This window comes from Typopeltis vanoorti, chromosome 20 (assembly GCF_054136105.1).
Source record: "Typopeltis vanoorti isolate ZY-2024b chromosome 20, IOZ_Tvanoo_1.0, whole genome shotgun sequence".
NCBI lineage: Eukaryota > Metazoa > Arthropoda > Arachnida > Uropygi > Thelyphonidae > Typopeltis > Typopeltis vanoorti.
Genome location: NC_143568.1, coordinates 95,267,658 through 95,293,697, shown reverse-complemented (window position 1 = coordinate 95,293,697; position 26,040 = coordinate 95,267,658). Strand labels below are relative to the sequence as shown.

The following is a 26,040-nucleotide window of genomic DNA, read 5'->3' as shown; positions in this document are numbered from 1 at the left end:
TTTAGGCTTAGGTGCTGGTGTATACACATAATTAGGTTTAATGGAATGAATACAGAAATAATAAAACAGAAGTTTGATAGATACTATATTTTATTTGCCATAGAAATAACATCAGGGATTAAAATTAAAAGCATATACAAGTTGAAAACGTTACTGGAAGTCAAGTCCAGTGGGGGGTGGGAGCGCTATGATGTGTGTTCTTGTCATCATCTGTGGCCTGTACTGCTATATAGCACATATACCTTGGAGTGGTGTACCTGTTTAAGAGCTTATAGACTTTTTAGCTTATAGAAGTTAAGAACTTATAGACTTTAAAAAAGGTATCATAGAAAGAATAAGAAGGTGTTACAAAAAGAATGATTATGAGCAAGAAAGGAAACCACTTCATTTGCTTAATCCTAGTTTGAATCTCCCACCTTATTCTATATCAACTTTGCACATACACAGGGCAACTTTCAACTTGTTAGTTCTTGACATTTTGTAAAAGTCTTCTTCACCTAAAATCAACTGTGGGCAAACAAGTCAGTGAATAAGATGTATGCCATCTCAGCAAAAAGTGCACTGGAAGCTAACAAAAGATCATTGGGAGCTTGGAAGAGTTATACTGATATCTTAATGATCTGATGTGGAAACAACAATCATGTGGCAAAATAATCAAAAAGGCATTTTGTTTAGTGTTTGAATTCAGTTTTGTGTTTTATTGCTACTAAAAAGAGTGCCGTTTTGGTGGCTAATTACCATCTCTACTGTTGCTCATGAGTACAGGGATTCAGGTTATTAATGGAATGCTATGTAAGGGCAGCTAACTATGCCCCATTAATTGCTATGGTTGATACTAGAATTTTGAAAGCAGTGGAAGTTTGTGAAATGGAGTGATGATCCATGATACAGCCTTTTCTTATTGGTTCAGTAAGTGTGGCAGATGCCTGGGAAACTTTATATTCCCAAGTGCATTATTTATCTGTGAAGTTTGGTGTTGTGGAGATATAATTATTACAGTTTCTTCTGGTATAGATTAGAACTTGTGATGTCTGGAAGGATTAATTCTGAAAGATATGGAACACTTCTGGATAATGCAGTGCTTCTTGCATTGACAGTGGAAAATACGCAAGTTTTTCTGACACTGTGTATACTGTAGGTGGTATGGTGATGTGTTTTGAGGAAAATGATGTGGAAGAACTTGACTGTCCTAAACAGTTTTGAACTTAAGCCAATAGGAACACTTTGGGATGAACTTGATTATTGTGTGTGGACCAAATCAGCAGTTTTTCAAACTGCAGGTTGTGAAATCAATTTAGTGGGCTGCAACCAGCCAATTTTTGAAGAAAGAAATTTTTTCATTTAGACATTCCTTTAAGGCAAGTTCTTTTTTTCACATTGGATTGTAGCCTGGTTGACAGATAACTACCAGTTTTCTAAATGGAGTTTTGTTATAACCATTAGACATCAGAGTGCTTTTAATTCTATTTAATTCATCTAACAAAAGAAAATCAGAATTACAGTTCACATGAACTCTATGTTCATGACTGATAATTAATGAATGATGGTGTGAGAATGAGTGAACGTGTCCAGTAGAGGTTCTTGTTTGATATACCAAAAATTCAACATGCCCTGTAGGATTTGAATTATTAATTATAATTCAGATGTTATTTGAATTATCCAAAAAGGGGATAGATGGTTATTGGATTCATATTCAGTACAGAATTTGATATAGGAGTACAGAGTTTTTTTTTTTCCAAGGATTGAAGTAATTCTCTTTTAGAATAGCCAGACTGCAAAGACAACAACAAAATGATGCCATATATGAGGTTGAGGAAAAATGGTATGGAAGAGTTACTTTTCTGGATGCTCCATAAAATAATCAGCTAAAGCAAGTGAGATAGGACTTCCCATTGCTGTTCCTTCAATTTGTTTCAGCAACCAGTTTTATTGGGCTACAATCTAATGTGAAAAGCATTTAAATACCCTACCTTAAAGAAAATCTGAACAAATAGCACTGATTCTTCGTAAATTCGATCTGTACACTTCCTTTAAACCAGCCTGGAAATTGTCGTCTTCTCCTCCTCCTCAAGGATTAATCATTTACCTCTTCCAGCTTCACTGGTTCCCCCCCTGGTCTAGATTTATCCACCTCTTTTGGTAGCCAATATCTATAAATAGATCCCATCTACAAAGAATACTTTACCACATCTTGTACCTTATCAAATAAGTATCTTATTCATGTCATCTTTGATTAGAGTCCAAGAACATCAAGACTATATTGCATTTAGGATGAAACAGGTTCATCCTAAATACAGAACTTGTTTTCACATGTTTTAAGGATGATCGAATTTGAACCTGCTGTAGCTAGAATGAAAAATTTTTGTCTGGTTCCATAGAACTGTCTGATCATGTTTCTTTCTCATATAATTGACACTAGATACAGAGTTCTATGGTACCAGACAAAGATTCTTCATTCTAGCTACAGCAGGTTCAAATTTGATCATCCTTGAAACATGTGAGACACTACAAAATTGTCCAAACTTTAATCACTCTGTGTGGCAGTCTTAATTTTGGGAATTGATGACTATTAACTGTTCATAATTTTTTTAAGGCTATTTAATTTGCAGAAACTTTTATGGTTGCTCCTTTGAACTCTAATAGTATAATCCTGTCGTTTCAGCTGCCGCTGAGACACAAGCTAGTAAGCACATGCTCCATGACTCATCTTTATGATTTATTTTGGTAACTGCCATTTTTCTCCCTGATTTATGTTCATGTCACATTAGATTAAATATATCATTTTTTTTTCCTATATTTTTTCCATGTGTGTAAGCCATATATCTAGAAATATGTCTAGTGCCCGTTCTCTTAAAACTTTTGAATACTGTTTTGCTCTCTTACATTTTTTCTGTATTCTTAGTGCTCATACTGCTTACTTTCTGGGAACATTTGATATGCTTTCTTCTTTTCCTCAACCATCTCTAACTTCTTCAGTTCATTATGGAATGTCGATTTTTTTTTTTTTTTTTTTTTTTTTTTTTTTTTTTTTTTTTTTTTTTTTTAACAGATAACTTAACCTCATCCTTTATACTGAACATTTACTTCAGTCTGTAAATCAGTTTCCATGGTTTGGTTCTTTTTTTCAAACTTTCTTTTTTATTTATTTTTTTCTTTTTTTTCTCCAGTAATATAATATTTCTATATTTAATTCTGTAGTTCACTTTTTAGTTTTCCTGGAGGAGAAAAAGATTAGATTAGATTAGAGGTTCTCTTAGTGAGATCCCACTGTTTTGGCAGCTTGTGGTTTTCTGGTGGGGGGGGAGTATGAAGTTTTTTTTTTAATGATATGTGGAGACATATTTTTGAAATCTTTAGTTTTCTTTCTTTATAAGAAAAATAGAACAGTAGAAAAAGAACAAATTTGGATAGCATTTGTGTTAATAATTTTTAACATTGAATGAATTAATATTTTCATCTGGTGTTAAACCACCATTCTGCTTATTAGAGCTATGGTGGCATGAACAATTTCCATGTTTGTCTTAATGAGTTGGATTATCTTGCCCTTAACTCATCTGTGGTATTATTGCTAATGTACTTTAGGCTCAGAGCTTTTTTTGGCAGTTTAAAGAAATGGGAGGAGAAAAGCTTTGTGTTAAAAACACATGGTGATAACACTGGTCATTATGTCTCTGGAATGTTGGATATAAAAACAGGCTGAGGGAATATCATTTGCAAGAGCTTTTTGAATGTGAGGAGGGATGTAATTGTGATAAGTTGATTGATGTAGAGATTTTCATGAAATGGAGTGAATGTGTGGATATAATAACAAGAGTGCATTGCTGGAATCTGTATAAGGAGGGGATGTGAGCAGTTAGTTATGGTGCTATAATCAATTGCTGAAGGTCTTATCCCTTTTTTAATCACATGAATTGCTGTTGATGTTCCTGGCCATCAGGTTGCCACCCACAAGCATAACTTGTTATGCTTGTGGGTGACAAACTGCTTAGCTAGCAATCATACTACCCAAGTGGAAAAGCGAAATATGCATAAGAACACTGATTGGGGAGAGAAGAAATTATGCATTTGTTACGCAGCCTGTTGAGATTTAGCATAAAGAAATTGAACAGTACTATACAATAAACTTGTATTTAGATTGAATGTGTTGGGAAACGATGTGACTAATGGCAGGTTGGATTCATTTTTGGATATCAGAGTTGGAAAAGGTACTTTAAAAATATACTTCATGTACAAGTTTATTTTTGATATTTATTTAATCATTATGAGAGTAATAAGCAAACATTCAGACATATATATCAACCCAGAAATAATGCTAAAGGTGGAAGAATAATAAGGGATGAAACTGATTTAATGGCACTTCATGATGATTTATACATTTTGAAATTATAAACAGAAAAGGATTGCAGCCATAGTGCCAAAAACAATAACATAAAAAAAAGAATGAAATACTTTAATTAGTGCTCATTTCATTAATGTGAAATAGTTATGCGATGTGATGGAGATGAGATGTCTGTATACTAATTGATAGACTGCTGAATTAGAGGAACCACCTGACGTTATTGATCGCACAGAGTATTATAGTCGAGTTGATCATTTTTGGTTCCAGAAAAATCAAGTTATGGTTGTGAGAGAGAGGCTGATAATTGTATGGAACACTGATATGCTCAACAAATTTGAGAATATGGATTACAGACAGCATACAGAAAACATGCTGTTGATGGTCCTGGCCATCAAGTTGCCTTGGATTAAAACTGCACATTAAATGATAGCCACTATCAAGTTATGTATGTTAGTGGTAATCATACATATCACTGTGTATAACAACACTGATTGGGGAAGAAGGGGAGTGGTTTGTAGGCTACAAAGGATAGATTCGATTTTGAAGCATTTAATTTCTTGGAAGTTGCATATTTGGCTAAATCATTTAATTCTAAGATTAAAACATATCTGTAGAAGTTGTGCAAAGTATAAGTTTGGATGAAAGTAGAAGATGGTTTTCTAATCTCGTAACATACAGTGAGTATCTAGCCCTTAGTTTACCAATAGTATTGTGGGTAAAATCTCATAAAAGGAAAGCCTGGGTTGGCTGAGTAAACAATGCTTCTGCCTTCCACCAAATAGGCCATGAGTTTGAATTTTACTGCTGGCACAAATGTTTGTGGTTGTCTTTTTAGGCAGCAGACCAATTTCATTGTTCTGTATGAGATCAGATTGTAGTATAGGGTTCCAGATTATTTGAATCCTTAGTCAACACATGATAGGTTTGATTTGTACATGGGGAATTGCATTAAAGAAAAAAGGAAACCGAACAAGTGGTGTGAAGCCTGAAGGACTGAAAGAATAATTTTTATAAGATGAGATTTTACATAAACCTGCTAAGCTAGATTAGTCTTTCTGTTGAACCCTGTAACAATTTATTGGCAAGGTCTGATTTTTTACTGTAGGTCTCTTGCAGTGAGTTGAAATCTGTGGAAGTTATATTAAGAATAATTTACTGTTTAATTAATTTCAGTTAAAATCTCAAAACTATACAACTTATAGGAGTAAACCATTCTTCTAGGAGTGGGGGGGAGGGGATTCATTACGTGTACCAAAAGATCAGTTGATTCAGCATCAGCTGAAAGCCTAAAAAAGTTCATGTACAGTTACAGCACATTATCTTTATTTTAAATGTTTAATGAGTATAAATGAGATTTAAAATTTGTATGGCTAAATTCTATATTAATATGAAATTTAATATTAGAATTATAAAGCTTTCCTCTTTTGAATATTGAGCAATTGTTATTAATCTTAATGTTTATTACTGTCATCTGTCACTTTAAATTTTTTCCAACATATTTCTGTTGAAATGAAACTTATTTTCTAATGTTAGCTGGCATTTTGAATTTATCTGATATACAGTTAATGTATTTGTTATGATCATTAAGGGTAAATTAGCTTTACCTTATTGTTCAGATTTCTAGAATACCATTTTTTTTTTTTTCTTTTAGATTTTAGGTATGCATTATAAACATTTTATTAAAATAATTTCTTTTCTAATTTTTTCTTTCAGAATTACCTGCAGAAGAAGGTAAGTGAGAGGCATGGGAACAAGAATACAAATGCTTAATCGTAATTGATACTTTAAAATATGGGTGTTTACTTAATAGCATAGTACATTGATTTTTCTATATTAATACAGTGAGTTCAGATAATACTGCTATTTATTTTAAGATCTGTTTGCTCTAAGATTGACATGGGGATTGGAGAATACGATGCTGCTTAGAAAGAGATTTTTCAAATAATGGAATCGAAGAGGAGAGGAAGGAAAAGACTAATGAAATTAATCGAAAACTAAGAAATACTATGATACTTCCTTGAGATAGGTGGAATGTTTCCCCCATTCAAGTGATAAGCAACTTTCAAAAGAAACATTAGGCTTATTAACAAAATGTAAAGGAGGAGTAAAGAGTTAATACAATAAATTCACTAGACTAATCAGAATTATGCAAAACAGAAAATAATGACACAAAATCCATTCTTTTAGTGCTAGAGAAATAAAAGAAACCTTTAAAGATAAGATAGGTATGAAATCGTTGACAATAAAGAAAATCTACTTCTGAAGAAAAAGGATAATAGAAATGAAATAATATACAAAATTAAAGAATGTTATAAAGGAAAACTTACAGGAAATCATCTCAAAGGGTTTTAAATTGGGTATAAAGGTTATACAAGGAGGGATTAAGGCAACTTTGAAATGATGGATGGAGGGACTTCTGTAGAAATGTGATTTACATAGAATTTTAAAATTTAGGATAGTACAAAAGGTAATACTTTTGTTATGCTAGTATCTGGCATAACTCTTTATTTAAAATTTATTTATCATACTATTTTTTAAATAGAAAAATCCCAATACATTGAATAATGACAGGCCCATTAGATTATTATTGGCAATATAAGACAGTTTCAAAACTATCAAAAGTATAATGCATCAGCTTAATTATATGAAATCATGAACAGTGGTTTAGACATTATTACGAACTTTTGATCAATCACATTCATACTCTTAGGCTAATTTAAAAAAAAAAAGATAGAAACATAATCAATTCTTTGACATTCATGGACTTCAGAAAAAGCATTTGATTCCATTTAAACCTCAACTATCTTAGAATCACTATTTAAACATCAAATTGTGATGCAACAGAAATTTTTAAATATAAGTTTCATAAATTGACCTAAATATTAGTCAGTGCTCATTAAGAGTTTGTTTAATGAGTATTGACTTATACTTAGGTCAGTCTGTGAAACCCTTTCATGTGCTGGTTCTTTTTGCCATCCTTCTTGTATTTAAAAAATGATAAGAAACAGTTCCAAACATAAGCAAATTGTTGTAAAAATGTTTTTAGGAAACATATTTTAGTAGTGGTTTCTGAGAGCAAACTGGAATTGTTAGTGCTATTTATGAATTTGATAAATCATCATGTAGCATTTATTATGGGTCAACCAAGTGAAATCAACAGTAGGCTTAAGCTGCCTAACTTTTGATTTTGATGAAAAGCAACTCATCATCATCCTGTTCTAGATGGGAGAAATCTTTAGATTTTTCCTGTTAATTATGGCATCATTTCTATTTGCCAGATCTGTAGAATTTCAGAGGGCTTTAAAATCAATTAAAACTTATTTCAAGATTTCCCCTTTTTATATATATACAGGGTGTTCGGGATAAATTTGACATATTTATAATTAATTATATTTTTCCGTAAGTTACATGTATTAACACACACTTCTCTTCATTTAAAAGTTTGGACCCTTCTTCATTCATATACAAGATGTCAGAAAGGATGGATAGCTGGAACCCACCTGAATCATGGAAGAGAATAACTTGTATCATGATGATTCGTGCCCGCCATCAAAATAAGGATATTACGACTGCTGCCCAATGCTCCCTGAATACAGTAAAAACAATCAGGCATGAACTAGAGACTTGCAATGGTGACTACGAGGATGTAGCAAGAAGAAAGATCCCTAGCAGACGATCTGATTGCGTTCGTACAGCAGAATTCCTCGCAAATCTGCAGGAACAGGTGTTGAAGAACCCTGGCATTGGAATTCGGGCTTTGTTCGTGGAGTTGCTAACTGTAGTCAAGCCCTGGATAACAAGGGTAGCCAATGGTAGGCCATATGTATGGCAGCAGGATTCGGCCCCTTGCCACACCTCTGGGAAAAGTCAAAAATGGTTGTCTGAAAATTTCTACGACTTCACCAGTCCAAATGTTTGGCCTCCAAACTCCCCAGACCTTAACCCCATGGATTATTTTGTATGGGGCGCAGTTGAAAAAGACACCAATCGCACTTCCAGTAATACAAAAGCCCAGTTAATGGATAAAATTAAAACAGTTTTTGCGGCCCTTCCCAGGGAGACTGTAGCATCAGCTTGTTCGAGGTTCCGAAGCAGAATTGAAGCTGTGATCGATGCTAATGGTGGTTATTTTGAGTAAATCTTGTTGATAGTATTGTAATTAACTCTGCCTGTAATGTTTTTTTGTCAATTCATTAAATTTAATAGATACAAAGAAGATTTTCTTTTTCCTTACGAAACTGTCAAATTTATCCCGAACACCCTGTATATAATATATACTGTTCAAAGTGTGTATTTTTTTTTTTTATTTGCATATTTAGACAAACTGATATTTTTTGAAGTTACAGCTAACCTGCACATTACATGTTCCAAGTGCATTTTGTTTTTTTTCTTGTTTTGGATTCTTTCCTCTAGAACAGTGAAAAGTTTCATTGTTCACTGAGTTCTATTGGTCCTTTAGGGTCACTCATTAAGGTAATTATCTGAAGGATTACAGGATACAAGATCCCCACGTTAGAGAAAATATCAAAAATGCACAAACTTAAAGTAACCACAAATGAATCAAGTGACATAGAAGAGAAATGGGAAAATTTGAAACAAATTCTCACAAAAACAGTAACAGAAAGCTTAGGAATAAAGCACAAATGGATTAGAACAAGAGGAGTACGAGACTGGAAGAAAGAAATTGAAAATATAATAAAAAAACAAAAATGGACAGTTACCAGAAATGGCTAAATTCCAAAACAATAAACAGAAATAGAGTATAAAAGAAACAGTGCAATTGCAAAATGAGAAGTGAGGAAAAAACAGAGAGAGAGATGGAACAATTTCATAACAGAACTAGAAGAGGATATATTTAAGCCACAACCCAAAACCTATAAAGTAATAAAATACAAGAATAAAGAAATAAAAGAAAAGATTTAGAAACAGGTAACCCATTATTCAATTTAGAATAATGGGTTACCTGTTTTTAAAATCTCTGGACAGATGAGAACAATGAAATAAAATTTTATAAAACAAAGAATGACCTAACAGAAAATTTCACAATGTTAGAACTGAAAAATGTAATAAAGAAGATGAAAAATAGGAAAACGCCAGGAGAAGACAATATAAATATAGAACTATACAAAAATGCAGGTGATAAATTTAATGCAAGACTTCTGAAATTTTTTAATATGGTTTGGATGTCTGGAAAAATTCCTAACTCTTGAAAAAAGCATTGGTTAACCCAATCTATAAAAAAGGAAATAAAGATGATTGCAATAATTATAGGGGAATTAGTCTGCTAAATACAGGATATAAAATATATGCAGGAATATTTAAGAGAAGCTAAACAGTATTGTAGAGGACAAACTACTAGAAGAACAAAACAGTTTCCGAAAAGGCCAATCCTGCATAGATCCAATTTTTACTCTAAAATTATTAATAGAAAAGAGAAGAGAATTTCAGAAACAAACACACGTGGCCTTTATTATGAAAAAGCCTTTGACAAAATTAGTAGACAACAAAAATTGTTTAAAATATTCTTCTTCTTTATAGCTTCCTCAGTGAGAGGGTGTAGCCCCATGTCTTTCCAGTTCTCTCTGTTGGTGGGCTTTCGCATAGCCATGTGATCCTATCCACGATCTTATATCTTCAAGCCATGTCCTTCGTTTTTTGCCTCTTGATCCTTTTCCCATAATTTTTCCTTCTAAACTGTTAATATCCTCTGTTCTGCTGAACCTTTCAGTACATGTCCTGCCAATCTCATCTTTCTCTTTGTCATTTCCTGTAATAAAGATCTCTGTGTTCTCATTCTGTGTAGGACATCTGTGTATTTGTCACATGTTCTGTCCATGGGATTTTCAGAGCTCTCCTATAGCACCACATTTCAAAGGCCATTATCTGTTGCCTTACTCTCTTCTTGAATATCCAGGTCTCACTTCCATATGTGAAAATTTGCCACACTAATGTTCTTATCATTCTTTTCTTTGTCTCGATACTCACAGAACGTCTGAGCAGATCTTTATTTTTCCAGAATGCATCTTTAGCTATAGCTGTTCTTATTTTTATTTCTTTATCTTGCTTTCCATCCGCAGTAAAGTAGGTGCCTAAATATTTGTATTCTGTTGTATGTTCAATTTTCATACTGTTTATGAATATTTCTGGCTCGGATCTGCTTTCTTTTGAGATTTTCATACATTTTTTTTTTTTTTTGCATTAATATCTAATCCAAATTCTTGACCTTCTTCAATTAGTAGCTGCAGTAATTTGATTAATTTGTTTCTGTTTTCTGCTATTAGAATGGTATCATCAGCATATCTAAGATTGTTGTATTTTATACTATTGATACTAATTCCTGTTTTTGTTTTTCAATCTTTTCATCACTGTCTCACTATAGATATTAAATAGATTTGGTGAAAGGGTACAATCTTGTCTAACTCCTGTTTTTATTTTCACTACAGAAGTCTCAGAGTTAAACAGCTGCATTTTCTGTTTGGTGTAAATAATTTTTATAATCTTAAGTACATGATCTTCTATGTCTAATATATTGAACATTTTATTATGTTTTACCCGGTCAAAAGCCTTCTGAAAGTCTATGAAGCATATGTAAATGAACATTTACATATGCTTCATAGACTTTCTTTCAAGTGACCTTTCTATTAGTATGCTTCATAGCTATTTCTTTCAAGTGACCTTTCTATTAGTATTTTTAGTTCCAGGATAGCATTAATGGTTCCCATTCCTCGTCTGAAGCCTTTCTGTTGTTCACTCAATTCACTGCTTATGGCTCTTTCAATTTGTTTGTTAACGAAGGTTAAAATAATTTTAGATGCATGGGATATTAGGCTCACAGTTCTGTAATCCTCACAATTTTGTGCATTATGTTTCTTTGGAATTGGTATACAGATAGATGGTGTAAAAACTTCAGGTAATTGTATTGTTTTATAGATGTCCTGAATGGATTCCAATAAATAGTTGTTATTATTGCCAATCAAAGCTTTCAGCAGCTCAGCCAGAATATTATCACACCCAGGGAATTTATTATTAGGAAGATTCTTAATTATATGTTCTACCTCCTTTCTTGTGGGTAGAGTGGTATCTGTTGTTACGTTTAACTTAGGTGTCGTGAATCATCCAACATGTTACCATTATCATCATCATAGAGATCTGATAAGTACTCCACCCATCTTCCATGTAACTTTTCCTTATCAATGAGTATGTTCCCATCTTTGTCCTTGATGTTATTAGACTGTGTGCATTTTGTTTTTCCATTAAGTTCTTTCACTTTCAGGAATGCTTCTCTGGTTTTGTTCCTATTTTGTAATTCTTCTATCTCAGTGCACTGCCTATTTATCCAGTTTTCTTTCAATCTTTTACATAACTGTTTGATTCTTTCATCCAAAGTTTTATATCTTAACCTTTCTGCTTCATTTGCTCCTCTTTTCCATGTTCTTCTTTCATCAATAAGGTTGATTACCTCTTGAGTTATCCATAGTTTTTTCTTTCTTTCTTCTTGTTTATTGATGTGGTTTTTAGCAGATGTTATGATAGCTGCTTGCAGTCTATTCCATTTAGAGGGTTCATTTTTGTTTTGCAACTGTGCAGACAGCAGTTCTGAAATATTTTAAATCAGTTAAAATATTAACTGATTTAAATATACCAAACCACTTTATACAATCCATTCAAGAAATATATACAAGAAATGAAATAGTAGTTAAATTAGAACACATTTCAGAATGGAAAGATATATTAAGAGGAGTACAACAAGGATGTATCTTTCTCACCTCTGCTTTTCAACACACACACACACACACACACACACACACACACATATATATATATATATATATATAATTATAACAATCTGGAAGCAGTATAACCAGTGGTGAGCTATAAGGGGCTCGCCCGAGCCCTTTGTTAAATTTTTCTCAAATTTGCAAGCCCCTTGTTCTTGTTTACTTTTTTATTTTTTCAAAAAAAAAAACAAACAAAAAAAAACTTAATTGTTTGAAATATATTAAGCGACAAACTCATACGATAACCTAACAAAGTGATTTTATTAAATAAAATTATTATTGTTACGTAACACTCCAAGTATTCTGAAGACTCATTGAGGAAGGGCACCTACTCTACAACTTTCTGTCTCCACCAAACGCAACTACCTTTATCATCTACACCAACGGCATTTACCGCCGACCACCACCCGTATTTTCACAGACAATCGCAAACATCTATGCTCATGGTGGGATTCGAACCTGCAGCCTTTTGGCTGGAGAGCATATGTGAGTATATTATAGTTACTGTTACCGCCATTTTACAAATAAGAATTCACTTTTGGTAATCGCATATCAATAAATAGGATTATAAAATAATGCTCTTTGATTGGTACCATTGATTATCACTTGAAGTATAAGAGAAATATAACGTACTTCAATTATATTTAGATAATATTTATTTATTCTTTATAGATTGTTTGTCATAAAAACTTCTATTGCAAACAAAAGAAATGCATTTTTTTTTATAAAAAATGCAAACTATTTCATATGAGCAATTATAAAAGATTTTATTCTTATTATATTTTGATAGTTAAATAATGTTTTTCGTATGTAAGATAAATTAACACAGATGATTGTATGCAAATATTTCATGTTTAGATCATGAAATATTTGTTTAAAAATGATAGCCTTTACAGGTTGATTATTGACATTTGTACACAAGCTGTATTAATAAAAGTTTTTGTATGAAATATGCTTTTTTGCTCGACGATGCGAGCCCTTTATTAAAATTTCCATAGCTCACCACTGCTTATAGGCTATAAGCAGTGGTGAGCTATAAGGGGCTCGCGCGAGCCCATTGTTAATATTTTCTCAAATTTGCTAGTTCCTTGTTCTTCTTGTTTAATAATCTTTTAGAACTAGAAAATACCACTGTGGAATGTATACATGCTACTTTAAATTCATATGGATTATATAAAAAATCATTTCATTGCATTTTGTTCTGATGGACCTAGTGTAATGTTAGGAAACAAATCAAGTGTTGCAATCAAATTTCTACAAAAATTTTCCAACGTTGTGATTTAGCATTGCGCTCGTCGTTTAAACTTAGCATTAGACGATTCGATAAAACACATTAAAGAAATAAATCATTTTGAAATATTTATGGATAAATTATATGCTTTCTATCATCAATCATCAAAAAATTAACGAGAATTAAATAAGATTGCAAAAGACCTTTGTATCGAAATTTTAAATATCGGCCATGTGTTTGGACCATGATGGGCAGCTTGCAGTTTACAAACGGCTCTTGCTTTGTGGAGAAATTACTCAGCTTTATGCAAGCATTTTGCATTGAACGATAAATATAAGGGCTTTTTAAACCGACTTCTCAATATGGAATTTTTAAAAGATCTAGTATTAATGATTGATATCCTACAGGAATTATCATGTCTGTCAGAAGCTCTACAAAGTCGCAATATAAGTATTATAAGGACTAAGTTAGGCCTTCTTTTTTTTTTTCCCCTTTGTTAAAATTTCCATAGCTCACCACTGAGTGTAACCCATTTGGTATACAAATAACCCAAAAATGAAGATAGATACATTACAATTTGCAGATGATCAAATAGTATAAGCTACATCAGAAGGTTTACAAAGATCATTAAATGATATCTTAAAACAATATAATATGACAATATCTAAAGAAAAAACAAAAATAATGGCATTCAAAGGAGAATCAATAAGAAGTAAAATAGTTATAGATAATAAAATATTAGAACAAGTAAATACTTGTTCTAATATTTAAATACTTGGGGTGTGATTTATCATACGAAGAGGAAAAAGTCGTAGACACAAAAATATCAATAGGTAACTTTGTCAAAGTAAATGGCATAATAAATAATATACGATAATAATAATAATAATAATAATAATAATATGGTCTGAAAAGTTGTCGAGGCTGAGAACTTTTCAGACCACCCTCATATACTACAGGGATACAATCAAGTAGTTTGTTTTATACAGCTGTCTGAAGCAAAACTGTTGTCTGTATCCCTGGAAATGGATAAAATTGAGTATCGTGTGGTTATAAAATTCTTTGTAAAAGGAGGTTTAACAGCAAAAGAAATTCGAAGTTCATAAAAGTTTATGGGTACTCTTCTCCTTCATTTTTAACAATTAAGAAATGGGCTGATTCATGTTTAGGACAAATCATGGAAAAACAAACAGAAACAAAAGGAAGTAACTATTAGATCACCTTTAGGAAGATGAAATATCTTCATAGGCAAAATTCTATTTAATTTGAAGGGCAAAATGTTTGACCATTGTGTCTAACCTATAACCTTGAATTCACTCTAAAGTGAATGCTGGTGAGAGTATTCTGATAAGCTCTCTGGTCAACTTATTTTTACAAAACTTTCATAATTTCTACATTCGGCTTTGAAATAATGCTGGATCTAATATCCTCTTATATAATTTTGTATCGCCGAACTGAAGGCTCTTTATTTTAGTAAATATTTGTATGCACCAATGAGAGTTTTTGTTCTCTTAAGGTTTCTGTTTGGTCTCAGAGGAGAACCAACCAGTTCAAAACAGCTGTCAGGCCAGTGAAACCTTATCAAAATGGATGAATAGAAAGCAAATATATAGACGCTTGGGCGGTGCCTATGTTTTCTAAGTAATCTTCACAAAGGCAACTCGTGAATGCTGGTGAGTGTATTCCCATAAGCTCTCTGCTCAACTTATTCTTATGAAACTTTCATAGGTTCTACATTCAGCTTTGAAATAATGCTGGATATCTAATATTCACTTTATTTATATAACGTGTAGGATGTTATTTTCAGGAAATAATAATCAAGGAAAGGAAGGAGTAGTGATAGCATTCTGCACCAAACATGAAGATAAACTTCTTGATTGGAAGGCAGTTTCAAGTAGTTATGTGGGCAAACTTCAAAATGGACAGTGAAATTTATTTGTGCTTATGGTCCCGCAGAAGAAGTGGAGAAATTTTTTGAGTCATAAGAACAGGCATCTGACATAAAGAAAATGGAAAAAACGATCCTTGTTGGAGATATGAACAGTAGAGTAGGAAATGAATCTCACCAGGCATATAGGAACACTTTGGGAAAATTTGGAGAAAAGGACAGAACTAATAATAATGGTATTTACTAACACCATGTTAAAACATAAAGTTGTGCACAAGTTCACATGGAGAAAAGACAAAAGAAATAAGAAAAGCCTCATTGACTATGTCAAATAGGCTTTTCAGCATGAAGATATCACTATCAACTGTCATTGTTGATAGTGATATCTTCATGCTCATTCAGGGTAGGTACAAGAGTGTACAGAGGATTTGAAATTAGAAGTTACCATTACTTAGTACTAAGCAGGATAAAAATGGATATCACATTGAAAAGAAGACTATGTAAGAAAGTTTTTAAAATAATTCAAGTTGAGCAGCTTTTACAAGTAAATTGTAGACTTGATTATACAAATGTTATTGAAGAAAAAATGAAACAAATTGAAAACGAGAACCAAACCTTGGAGGTCTCAGTGGCAAACTCTGAAGAAGACATTGATTGATTCAGCTAGGTCATGGTGTGTATGTGGTGGTGATGTCTGCAAGAATAGAAAAATAAGAACACCATGATGGACACAAGAAGTTAAAGAAGCAGTCTTGGAAAAGAAAGCATACCAAAAGTTCCTAGCAAATAAGTCAGCAGATGCCCTAAAAGAATACAGAGGAAAATGTGAGCTAAGCTGTGTAAAAGTAGCTAAACAAAAGTTATAGAAAGACCTCGGTAAGAATATAGAAAATAAATATCAAGGTGGCTAGATGTTCTGGAGGCTAGTGAACAGCTTAGAAATGGAAGGAAGAGTATTGTAAAAGGAATCAAACACGATAATGGTGATATGAAAACTGAAGATAAGGACATCCTAGATGTCTGGAATAGTTACTTTGAAAGACTGTTAAATGAACCAAGTAGTGATAGAACCATACTAGAACATTTTCAAGAGGAATGCAAAGAGAAGTACATATCAAACTTGAGGTAGAAAAAGCTGTCAGAAACTTGAAATGTGGAAAGGCAGCTGGAGTAGATAATATTTGACCAGAAATGCTTAAGTATGGAGATATAAAATTTTTTTACAGTGGTTACACTGCATAATTCAAATGGCCTGGTCAGAAGGTCAAATTCCTGATGATTGAAGTAGAGAGCTCTCATAGGTACCATTTATAAAAAAGGAATAAAGTTGAATGTAAGAATTAGAGGAATTTCTTTACTAAGTTCCAGGTAAGATTAATGCAAGCATACTTGAAAACAGGTTGAGAAAAATTGTGAACGAGATATTTGGAGACCAAACTTGGTTCAGGTCAAATAGAGGTTGTCAAGATCAGATTTTTACTTTGGCAAATAGTTGAGAAATTGTGGGAATATGATTATGCCTTTTCCAGATCTACTTAAGTTTTGTAGATCTGGAAAAGGCATATCAAGGTACCCAGAGAAAAGTTTTTCAAAACACTCTAATTATATACAAAGCAATACATAGTCTATATTTAAGTTGTAAATCAGCAGTTAGAATTGAAGGAAATACAGGAAAATAGTTTGATGTAAAATCAGGGATGAAACAAGGATGCACATTATCTCCACTCTTATATATCATATGAAAAAGTGGCATCAAGCCTGATATTTAGAATTGGAAATGTTAAACTTAGCTCTTTGCTTTATGCAGATGATGTACTTCTAAACACATCTAGTGTTTAGAAGTACATCATCAAGTCTCCAGGATTCACTAACTAAATTGAATAACAGCTGTAACAAATTCAGCATGAAAATCAGCAATAAGAAGACCAAAACTGTGAAATAGGTAGGAGCATAGAAAACTTCTGCTGCATTCTGAATGGAGATCCTATAGAACAAGTAAAATATTTCAGCTATTTAGATACAATTTTTTTTTTTTTAGTGAAGATGGCAGATTAAATCTGAAATAGAACACATAAAAAATATGCAAGGCTGGTATGGTGGGTAGCCAGCTGAATAAATTTATATGGAATAAGAGCGAAATTAGCCAAAACACCAAATTTGCAATATACAAAACTGTGTTTAAACCAGTTTAAGTTATGGATCTGAAAGTTGGGTTAGAAATAAAGCACTTGATCAAATACTAGACCCCAGATATGAGGATTCTGAGAAAAATTGGGGGCAGGGGGGTGAACAATGGTAGAATAATATTAAAAACGAAGATATTAGAAAGGAACTTGACATTATTATCATTCAAGAATGTGTCAGAAGAGCTAATCTGAAGTGGTATGGCCACTTAAATAGAATGGGTGAAGAAAGGTTAGCAAAACAGGTATTTGATGCCAAGATGGCAGAATAGAGACCCAAAGTAAGACGAAGGTGTAGGTGGATTGATTCGTTTAGAAGTGCATTGGAAGCATGAAATGTTAGATATGACAATATTGGGGTGCTCACAAGTAATAGATTAATTTGGAGGAAAATTGTTGATAGGAGATTAATAATAATGTAAACTTAATCATGTAGTGTTGTCACAGTAACCTGAGCACCCCTTGGGGGGGGGGGGTACATATCAGGAAATTTGATGATGACGAATGTGGGGAAAGAGGTGATAGTGTATAAAAACGAGTTAATTTGTTCTTTATATTGGCACTGAACTTTTTGTTCATATTGCTCCTTTTGTAATCATTTGATATAATGAGATAAGCCAAGCTTTTATATTTTGCAGCATCCTTAAATCAGGAATTGTCTTTTGATGCAACTCTGTTTTAATTAAAAATTAAAATTTTATGCAGTAATTATATACATCTTGGAAAGAGGTCAGCAGACATCATAGTGTGAGTAACAAACAGCTGTGGTGCCCACCTTAATAAGATGTAGGACTGCCTTTCGTTGCGATGATTGCCGCAATCCTATGTGGCATACTTTCTACAAGTGCCTGATAGCCATCAATGGGAAATTTGGACCATTCTTATTGTAGGCATGTGATGAGGTCCTGGATTGTTGTGGGATGGACTTCCTTTGACCTCACCAGTTCATTCCACAGATGTTCAATTGATTTGATATTCGGGCTCTGTGGAGGCTAGTTGAGTGTGGTTACGTTCATGTCCACAAACCATGCAGTTACAGCAGCAGCAGCCTTACGACACAGTGCATTGACTTGCTGAAAGAGACAATGATCGTTTCTGTAGAAACACCGCAAATAGGAAGTGTTGCATTTTCCAGAATGTTCAGATATCTCGTGGTACCACAAACAAAGGTCTGAAACCAAACTAGGAAAAACAGGATAATATCATCAAGCCACCACCTCTAAATATAATAGTTGAGGTTATGCTCTGGTATGAGATGTTCACATGCATCTGCCACATCCTGCCCATCCATATGCTCAGTAAAGGGTGTAGTGTAATTCGTTGCTCAATCTTCCATGTCTCACTGTATGCGCTCTTTGCATCACTGAAGACTATCCTGCATGTTGGCTCGGGTAATGTGGGGATTACATGTTGCAGTCCAACCATGGAAACTTATCTTTTGAGCCTCAGTTCTGAATATTTTTGTGCAGATTCATGTTAATGCTTGGAACTCCACATTCAATGTGTGAGCTGACGAATGGCGGTATTTACATATCATCCTTCATACCCTATAGTCATGTTCGGTGAGTGTGGTAGATCATTCACTGTGGGTCTCACTTGCAGTTGACTATGCTTCCATCTCAGTATGGTATCCCTGACCTGGAATGACCCAATTTGTCAACAATTTGCTGATGCATCGTGGCATCCTATCACAACACCTCATTCAAACTCTGTCAGTTCCCTTCTCGCAGCCATTTTGCCTGGACACAGTTGCACTGAGTTGGGAGCATTGTTCCTCTAGTTTATTCTGGCTACAAACATGTGACTTGTTACATGGCACAATGCACCTTGCCCATGGGGATGTCTGTTAACTTTTTCCAAGCAGTGTGTATTGCCTAGCTTTGTTGTGCTTTTGGCAGTAAAGATCTGTGACATTTGATGTGAAGATTGCAGATGTGATGAATGAATACTATATTAATGATAGTTAAAATAGTGAGATGGTGCTCCATTGATTTTTAAAATGGATGTGAAAAGGATCATCAAATCCCTGATATATACCCTCAAGGGGTGTACAGGATATGATAATACTACATGAAAAATTTAAATCATTACTAACTTCCTATCTACAATTTTCCTCTAAATCAATATTATATTAAAGATGAAAATAGATAAAATTCATTACCAAATTTATTCTCATCTTTAATAATATTGTATTATTTATTTTTATGCATTTAAGTCCTTTTGATATGTTATAAAATTTTAAAAATCAATGGAGCTCCATCATACTGTTTTACCTATCATTATATATAGCCGCCCATCATCACCAACTGTTGTTGTGATGGTCGATAGATGGGATTGATGGTAGTAGTGTCGTTGTTGAAAAAATTAAGTAGTAATGGAGAGGATGAAATGTATTTAGCAAAATAGAGTAGTGTGCCCTCCCACGATGAGTCCTTGGACTCCCTGGAGGTGTCACATAATAATAATAATTAATAAAATATATTTGTTTATCACCATTCTGCAATCTCCACGATAAAATTCACAGATCATTGTTGTCAAAAGCACAACAAATGTAGACATTATATATATGATTCTTTCATAAAAATTTTTATTTTAATTTTTAAATAAAGCAGCCAAAAAACATTTCCTTATCTAAGTGTTTCCATAACATGAAAGCTTGGCTTATCTCACATCAGAATTAATTTGTTGAATTTCTGAGAGATAACTGTCTTAAGCAGCATGGCTTTAGTGTTGTATTTGGTGATATCCTCACAGGATATGACAATATGGATGTGTATTAGGTATGAACACTGCAGCTGGTTGGTGTAGTATGACCTTTGCTGTCCTTGTGCTAATAAATTCCTAATCAATCAGCCAGTTGTTGAGGATATCTTGGTATCTTTTAATATACTATATCCCCAAGGTAAAAAACTTTCTACTATATATATCATACTGGATAGAGAAGACTGGAAGATCCTGCTCAAGAGAAGATTCAACCTGTCTTAGATGGAAGAGAAGAAGATATCATACTGGTGTAAATGATTCTGTGCAACACCTAGAAGGTAGGCAAATAATAGGGGAATATATCAAGTGTTGATGGCTAGTTATTAAATAAGTCTGTGGGAATGGATGATGTATCACTGTTTTTAAGGAGCATGTCTGAGTCAACTATGTGATGGTTCATTTAGTTATTTAATGTCTTTCAGTAGAAAGGGTGTGAAAGAAGCCAATATAGTACTATACCGCAAACATTGCATAGAAGTTTGTCGTAAACTATTCTGTGTAGTGAAACTCGCCCTTTTTATTGATATTATAAAACTATATTTTTCTTGCATCTGCAGTATCATTAGTAAATAAAAAGAAAATTTGTAGATAACAAAATGAAATATAAATTTTACAAAATAGAAATCCACATAAGCGCAACAAATTGTACAAAATGATTTGCTATTCCAATCACACCTAGATGAATCACCCGATCAGCATTATTAGTTCATTCAATAAGCCTCTCCCTATAGTTATTTATTAAACTATCAGTATATATTGCTGCTGGTTATTATTTGCAAACGTGCATGTCTAGAGCTTAAAGGATCATGTGTAATTCATTACATCCCAGCAACTTATTGGATGCACAAATATAATACCACACCTGTAAATTATTAGTAAGTCTCATTTGCCTCTAATGAAAGTATTTCTTTTCATACACCCTCTGTCCAAAAAGAAACCAAACTTTTCAAAAATATAAGAAACTAGTAGTGCCACCTGTTGTATCTTTATTGTTGTCGAAAGCGGCAACCTTCATTAGTGTTGTGTCAACTATTATGACATTTGCTTCATTAGGAGCCAAGTTATAGTGCCAAGAGTGACAGTGTGTTTGACGAATGGTCAGAAAATGAGTTTCAAACAGAGAGCTGTGATTGACTTTTGTGTTAAACTTGGTAAAAGTTTCACCGAAACGCATCAAATGCTTCAGAAAGCATAAGGTGATGAATGCTTATCCTGTACTAAAGTTAGCGAGTGGTTTAAGCGATTTCAAAGTGGTTGTGAGACGCTTGAGGACAACGAAATGCCGGGCCATCCAAAAACTGGACTGCACGATAAGACTATTTCGGGTTTTCTTTGATGAAATCAAAGAAAACCCGAAATAGTCCATGAGATTGATTTAAAGATGAATTGGGAATTCCAAAATCAACTGTACACAACATTTTGAACGAGAGTTTAGGCCTTCGTAAATTGAATTCTCGATTTGTTCCCCACAAGTTGACCGATGGCCAAAAAAAGTATCGAATTGAACACTCCAAGGACCTCATTAAAACTGCTCGTAAGGACTCAAACTTCCTTGAAACGATCGTTTCTGGTGTCGAAACGTGGTGGTTTGAGTATGAGCCCAAAATAAAGTGCTAAGTGGAGACCACCAGGAGAGGGGCATCCGAAAAAAAGTTGCTTGGAGAAGTCAGAAGTAAAGACAATTCTGATTTGTTTCTACGATTGCAAAGAATTCGTTCCGCTCGGCCAAACGGTCAGTGGTGAATTTTATCTCAAAGTTTTGAAGCGATTGTTAGCGAGAATTCGCCGATCTTGGCTTCTAATGAAACAAATGTTATGAACAGTCAACACTAATGAAGGTTGCTGCTTTCAACAACAAAAAGATACAACAGGTGGCACTACTAGTTTCTTGTATTTTTGAAAAGTTCGGTTTCTTTTTGGACAGAGGGTGTACCTGTTCTGACTCGCTTACATTTGCCATTCATTCTGTTATTTCATTTATTTATGCATTTTACTAATTTAAATATTCCAATAAAATATAGGATTCTCCTTAATTATTGATTTCTAATATATCCTGAAACACGTTCTTCCTTTTGTGTGCACCCACACACGTTTGGTTATAAATGAAGAATCCATCACAATATGTGACAGGTCCACTGATGCAATACGAGATTTGCCAGCATGAAAGGAAAACATTCAATCAAGATCCATCCTTGAAGTTTCTTATTGCCCTTACGATGAATGCATTAAGATTGACATGTGAATAAAGATTTTTAAAAAAAATACTGATGGAATACTACCTAAAATGTATTTCACTCGACATAGTGGATGAAACAAATGCCTGTTAACATTAGGAAGCAAAATGAATCATTTTGGTACATTGTTGCTGTGGTTTCAACATGCAGTTTGGATGAGATTTGATAAATTAAATACCAAAAGGCATTAATTCTGAATGAATTAGCAACTGTGGAAATGTAATAAATGAAATACTTTAATGTTCTCTAACACAGTCTTCTATAGATTCTAGCCTATTGTGCAATGAACTCAGTGGTTAGAGAAAAAAGAAAATAAAAATTTATAAAATCAGAGTTAGAAGAACTGCTTTTGTAAAATTGTTCCTACTGTTAAACTAAACAATAGATCTAAATGTAAGTGGACAACATAAGGATAAAATTAATATATAGTAACAGAATAACATTAACATTAGGAAAATACTTATTTGTAGACTTTTCAGCTAGGTTTCCTAGCCAATATCAGTATAGTTGAAAAGAGATAAACCCAATAAGAGAAGCACTGAAAATTGCAAGTGTGACAGTATATGCTATCAACTGCAGAAGGATAACTCCATCTACAATTTATTTCACCAAATTTAGAATTCGGAAAAATAAATTTAAATAATTACAATATTTAAAAAAAAAAAAAAAAAAAAAAACAGGAATGAGGAGTGTTACTTAGGGTTACTTCTCAAAATATGAAAATTTAAGGCAGTCGTTTTTGTTGAGGTTCAGACTGTGAATGTAGTTTCTTGAATTTCTTCATATAATCTTTAAAGCAGAAAATAACTTGTGTAGAAGTCTAGTTTTGATCCAGTGAATTCCATGCCTAGTGGATAAGGTGTGACTGTCTTATAAGTATAGCTAAACTAGACATCACACTGTGAAGTTGTTCTGCTCAGATTCATCTGAGCAGAACAACCCATCTGCCATTACAACAAAGGCTGCACGAACAAGGGATCCCGTAAACTTCAGGATGAGAGGGGGGGGGATTTGTCTTTTAGTTCTGCTAGGAAGGAACCTAGTTTATGAACTGGATGGGAAGAAACTTGTGCAGTCTTGCAATTTTTTGTGATAGTCCTTTAACATATGGTAGTGAAACTTTGGAAACCTTCTCGAGCAAGATTAGGATGAACTTCTCCATTAGGCATAATTCATTGGAACAAAACTAAAATCCTACACAGAAGTTTTCTTGAAAGAGTATGTAAAGAAAGTTGTTTAGCTCATTCACAGTCTGAACTTCATCAAAAACGATTGCTTTAAACTTTTACACTTTTCAGAAGTCATCCTAAGTAACACTCCTCATTCCTGTGTTTCTTAATGCTGTGATAATTTAAATTTATTTTTCTGAATTCTAATAGTTATAGAATGGAATTATCCTTATGCAGTTGATAGCATATACCGCCACAGACTTGCAATTTTAAGTGTTCTTATTGTGTTTCTCTTTTCAACTGTATTGACTTGCTATGAAACCTAACTAAAAATTTTACAGATAATAAATATTTTCTTAATGTAAGTGTTATTCTATTACTGTATAATCATTTTATCATATTATACTAAACATTAGTAGTAACTTACACATAATTAAAACTTTGGCTGGTTACCTGATTATCAATATTTGGCTAAAATAATTTCTATGTTGAAAAATTATAAATATAAAGAATGGAGATATCAGTGATCAGAAGTTTTTATTAATATGGTTGTAATATGCATTAGTTTTTCAAAAAATAAAAAATTTAGTAAGTACTTTGTGTATGAATTCTGATTTTCACTAGTGTGAATAGTTTTTAGTTTACACCAGTTGATGCATTTTGTCAACAGCTTTTAAGGATTTCTAGTTTTTAGTAGCAAAAACTAGTACTGTATTTATGAATTTTATAGTTGTAATGTATTGGGTGTTTGGGGGAGGATTGATATCATAACACCTCAGATAATTCTGGAACATCGTGGTATTTTGACCAAAATGCACTTTAAAAAAAATCTTGTAGAATCCAGAAATCTTAATATTCAATATTAAGATTTATTGATTTTACAATGCTTCATATACTGAATGATATTTACAGTGCTTGATTTGGAATTATTTATATTCCAGCTGTCTCATTATGAGTTACTTAGGCTTCAAATATTAAGACAAGTTTTGATGTTTTATAGTGGATCTGTATCAGGTGTTAAATATGCATATATTTAAATAGGTAAACCATTATGGCAACTAATATTAGAACAATTTGATGACCTCCTAGTAAAGATATTGCTTCTTGCAGCAATTATATCATTTGTAAGTATTGTATTATTTCATGTTTGTTTTATTTTATTTTTATTATACTTTGTGTGAAATGTGCAATATATACTGGTCTGTTCTCCTTTCTTTTAGTGTTACACGTTGATCAGCATTCATTTAAAAAATTTTTATGGAATTTACAACTGTGTTAAAAAAACTTTTTTATTATCTCGATGTTTCGATCTTCATATCAAGATCATCATCTGGAGCATACATAAATATACAAGACAAGCTGAGTTACATTATTCACTGTAAGCTAGAGAAACAATGATTTGATCACGTTATTCTACTGGCATGACCTCTAGTGAAAAAAAAAAAAATTATAAATTACATCAAGCTAAATTCTATTTATGATGACAGGATTAAACATTCTTTCTTACAGATGGTTTTCTATCAGAAACAACGATGTCCTATTTTTAGTATTACAATTGTTATTTAAGATACTGGATTTTCTACAGTCCTGTTTATAGTTGTTCTTAGTGAGGAAGGTTTCGTGGGTCGAATATATGCCTTCCATATGTTTGGGATTTTAAGACCATCATTATTGTTCAGATTGGGGTGGTTGATAATGATCTCACAGGCTTCCTTAAATTTCCGTTCATATAGCTGGTGCTTTTCCAGTAAATTCTGTGTAAGGTATTCACAGGGCATGATCTGAAAAGCCAGCTTCACCATAATTATTATATTTAATGTGTCGTTTATGTTCTTTTTGTCTGATAGGAACTGTGCATCCTGTTTCTCCTATATATGGTATGTTGCAAGTACAATAAATACAGTATACTCCAGGGTGCGCTAGTGGAGAGAGAGTGGGTTTTTGGATGAGTTGAATAAGATTTTTAATTTTGCAGGAGGTTTAAAGGTGGCATTGAGGTTGTATTTTTGTAGTACTCTGTTTATTTTGTTTGATGTTCCTTTAATGTAGGGAATGGTTATAGTTTTACTGTAGTCTGGTTTGTCTTTGTTTTTTATTAAGGTTTTGTAGAAAATTTTGTTAATAGTGTTTTGGCTGTATCTGTTTTTTTGGAAGTATTGCTGATAATTTTAAATTCATCTTTCAGTTTTGACATGTCTGTCCTCTTTATGAATGTCCCAATCAATGACATAATCCTTCTCCTACAGAACAAATTCCCTCCAGATATCACGGTGCTCTTTGCACATGTATTGCATTCTGGTTATTTTGTATGGCAAAATGCCTTCTACCTACAAAAAAGAAGGCACAGCCATGGGCTTGCCGTTATCCCCCCTATTGCTAACTTTTACATGGAACATTTTGAGCAATGTGCTTTAAATTCCTCCCCTCTAAAACCTAAAGTCTGGCTTAGATATGT

At 33.1% G+C, this 26,040-nt stretch overlaps 1 protein-coding gene across 1 annotated transcript in view; it reads left to right on the top strand.

The window, feature by feature from the left end:
• The window catches only part of LOC150095679 (calcium-transporting ATPase sarcoplasmic/endoplasmic reticulum type-like), a 382,896-nt gene that overhangs the window by 114,714 nt on the left and 242,142 nt on the right, over positions 1–26,040 (top strand). The window contains 2 exon segments of the mRNA XM_090409696.1: positions 6,053–6,070; positions 24,627–24,709. Coding sequence (XP_090265822.1) covers positions 6,053–6,070; positions 24,627–24,709 — 101 coding nt within the window.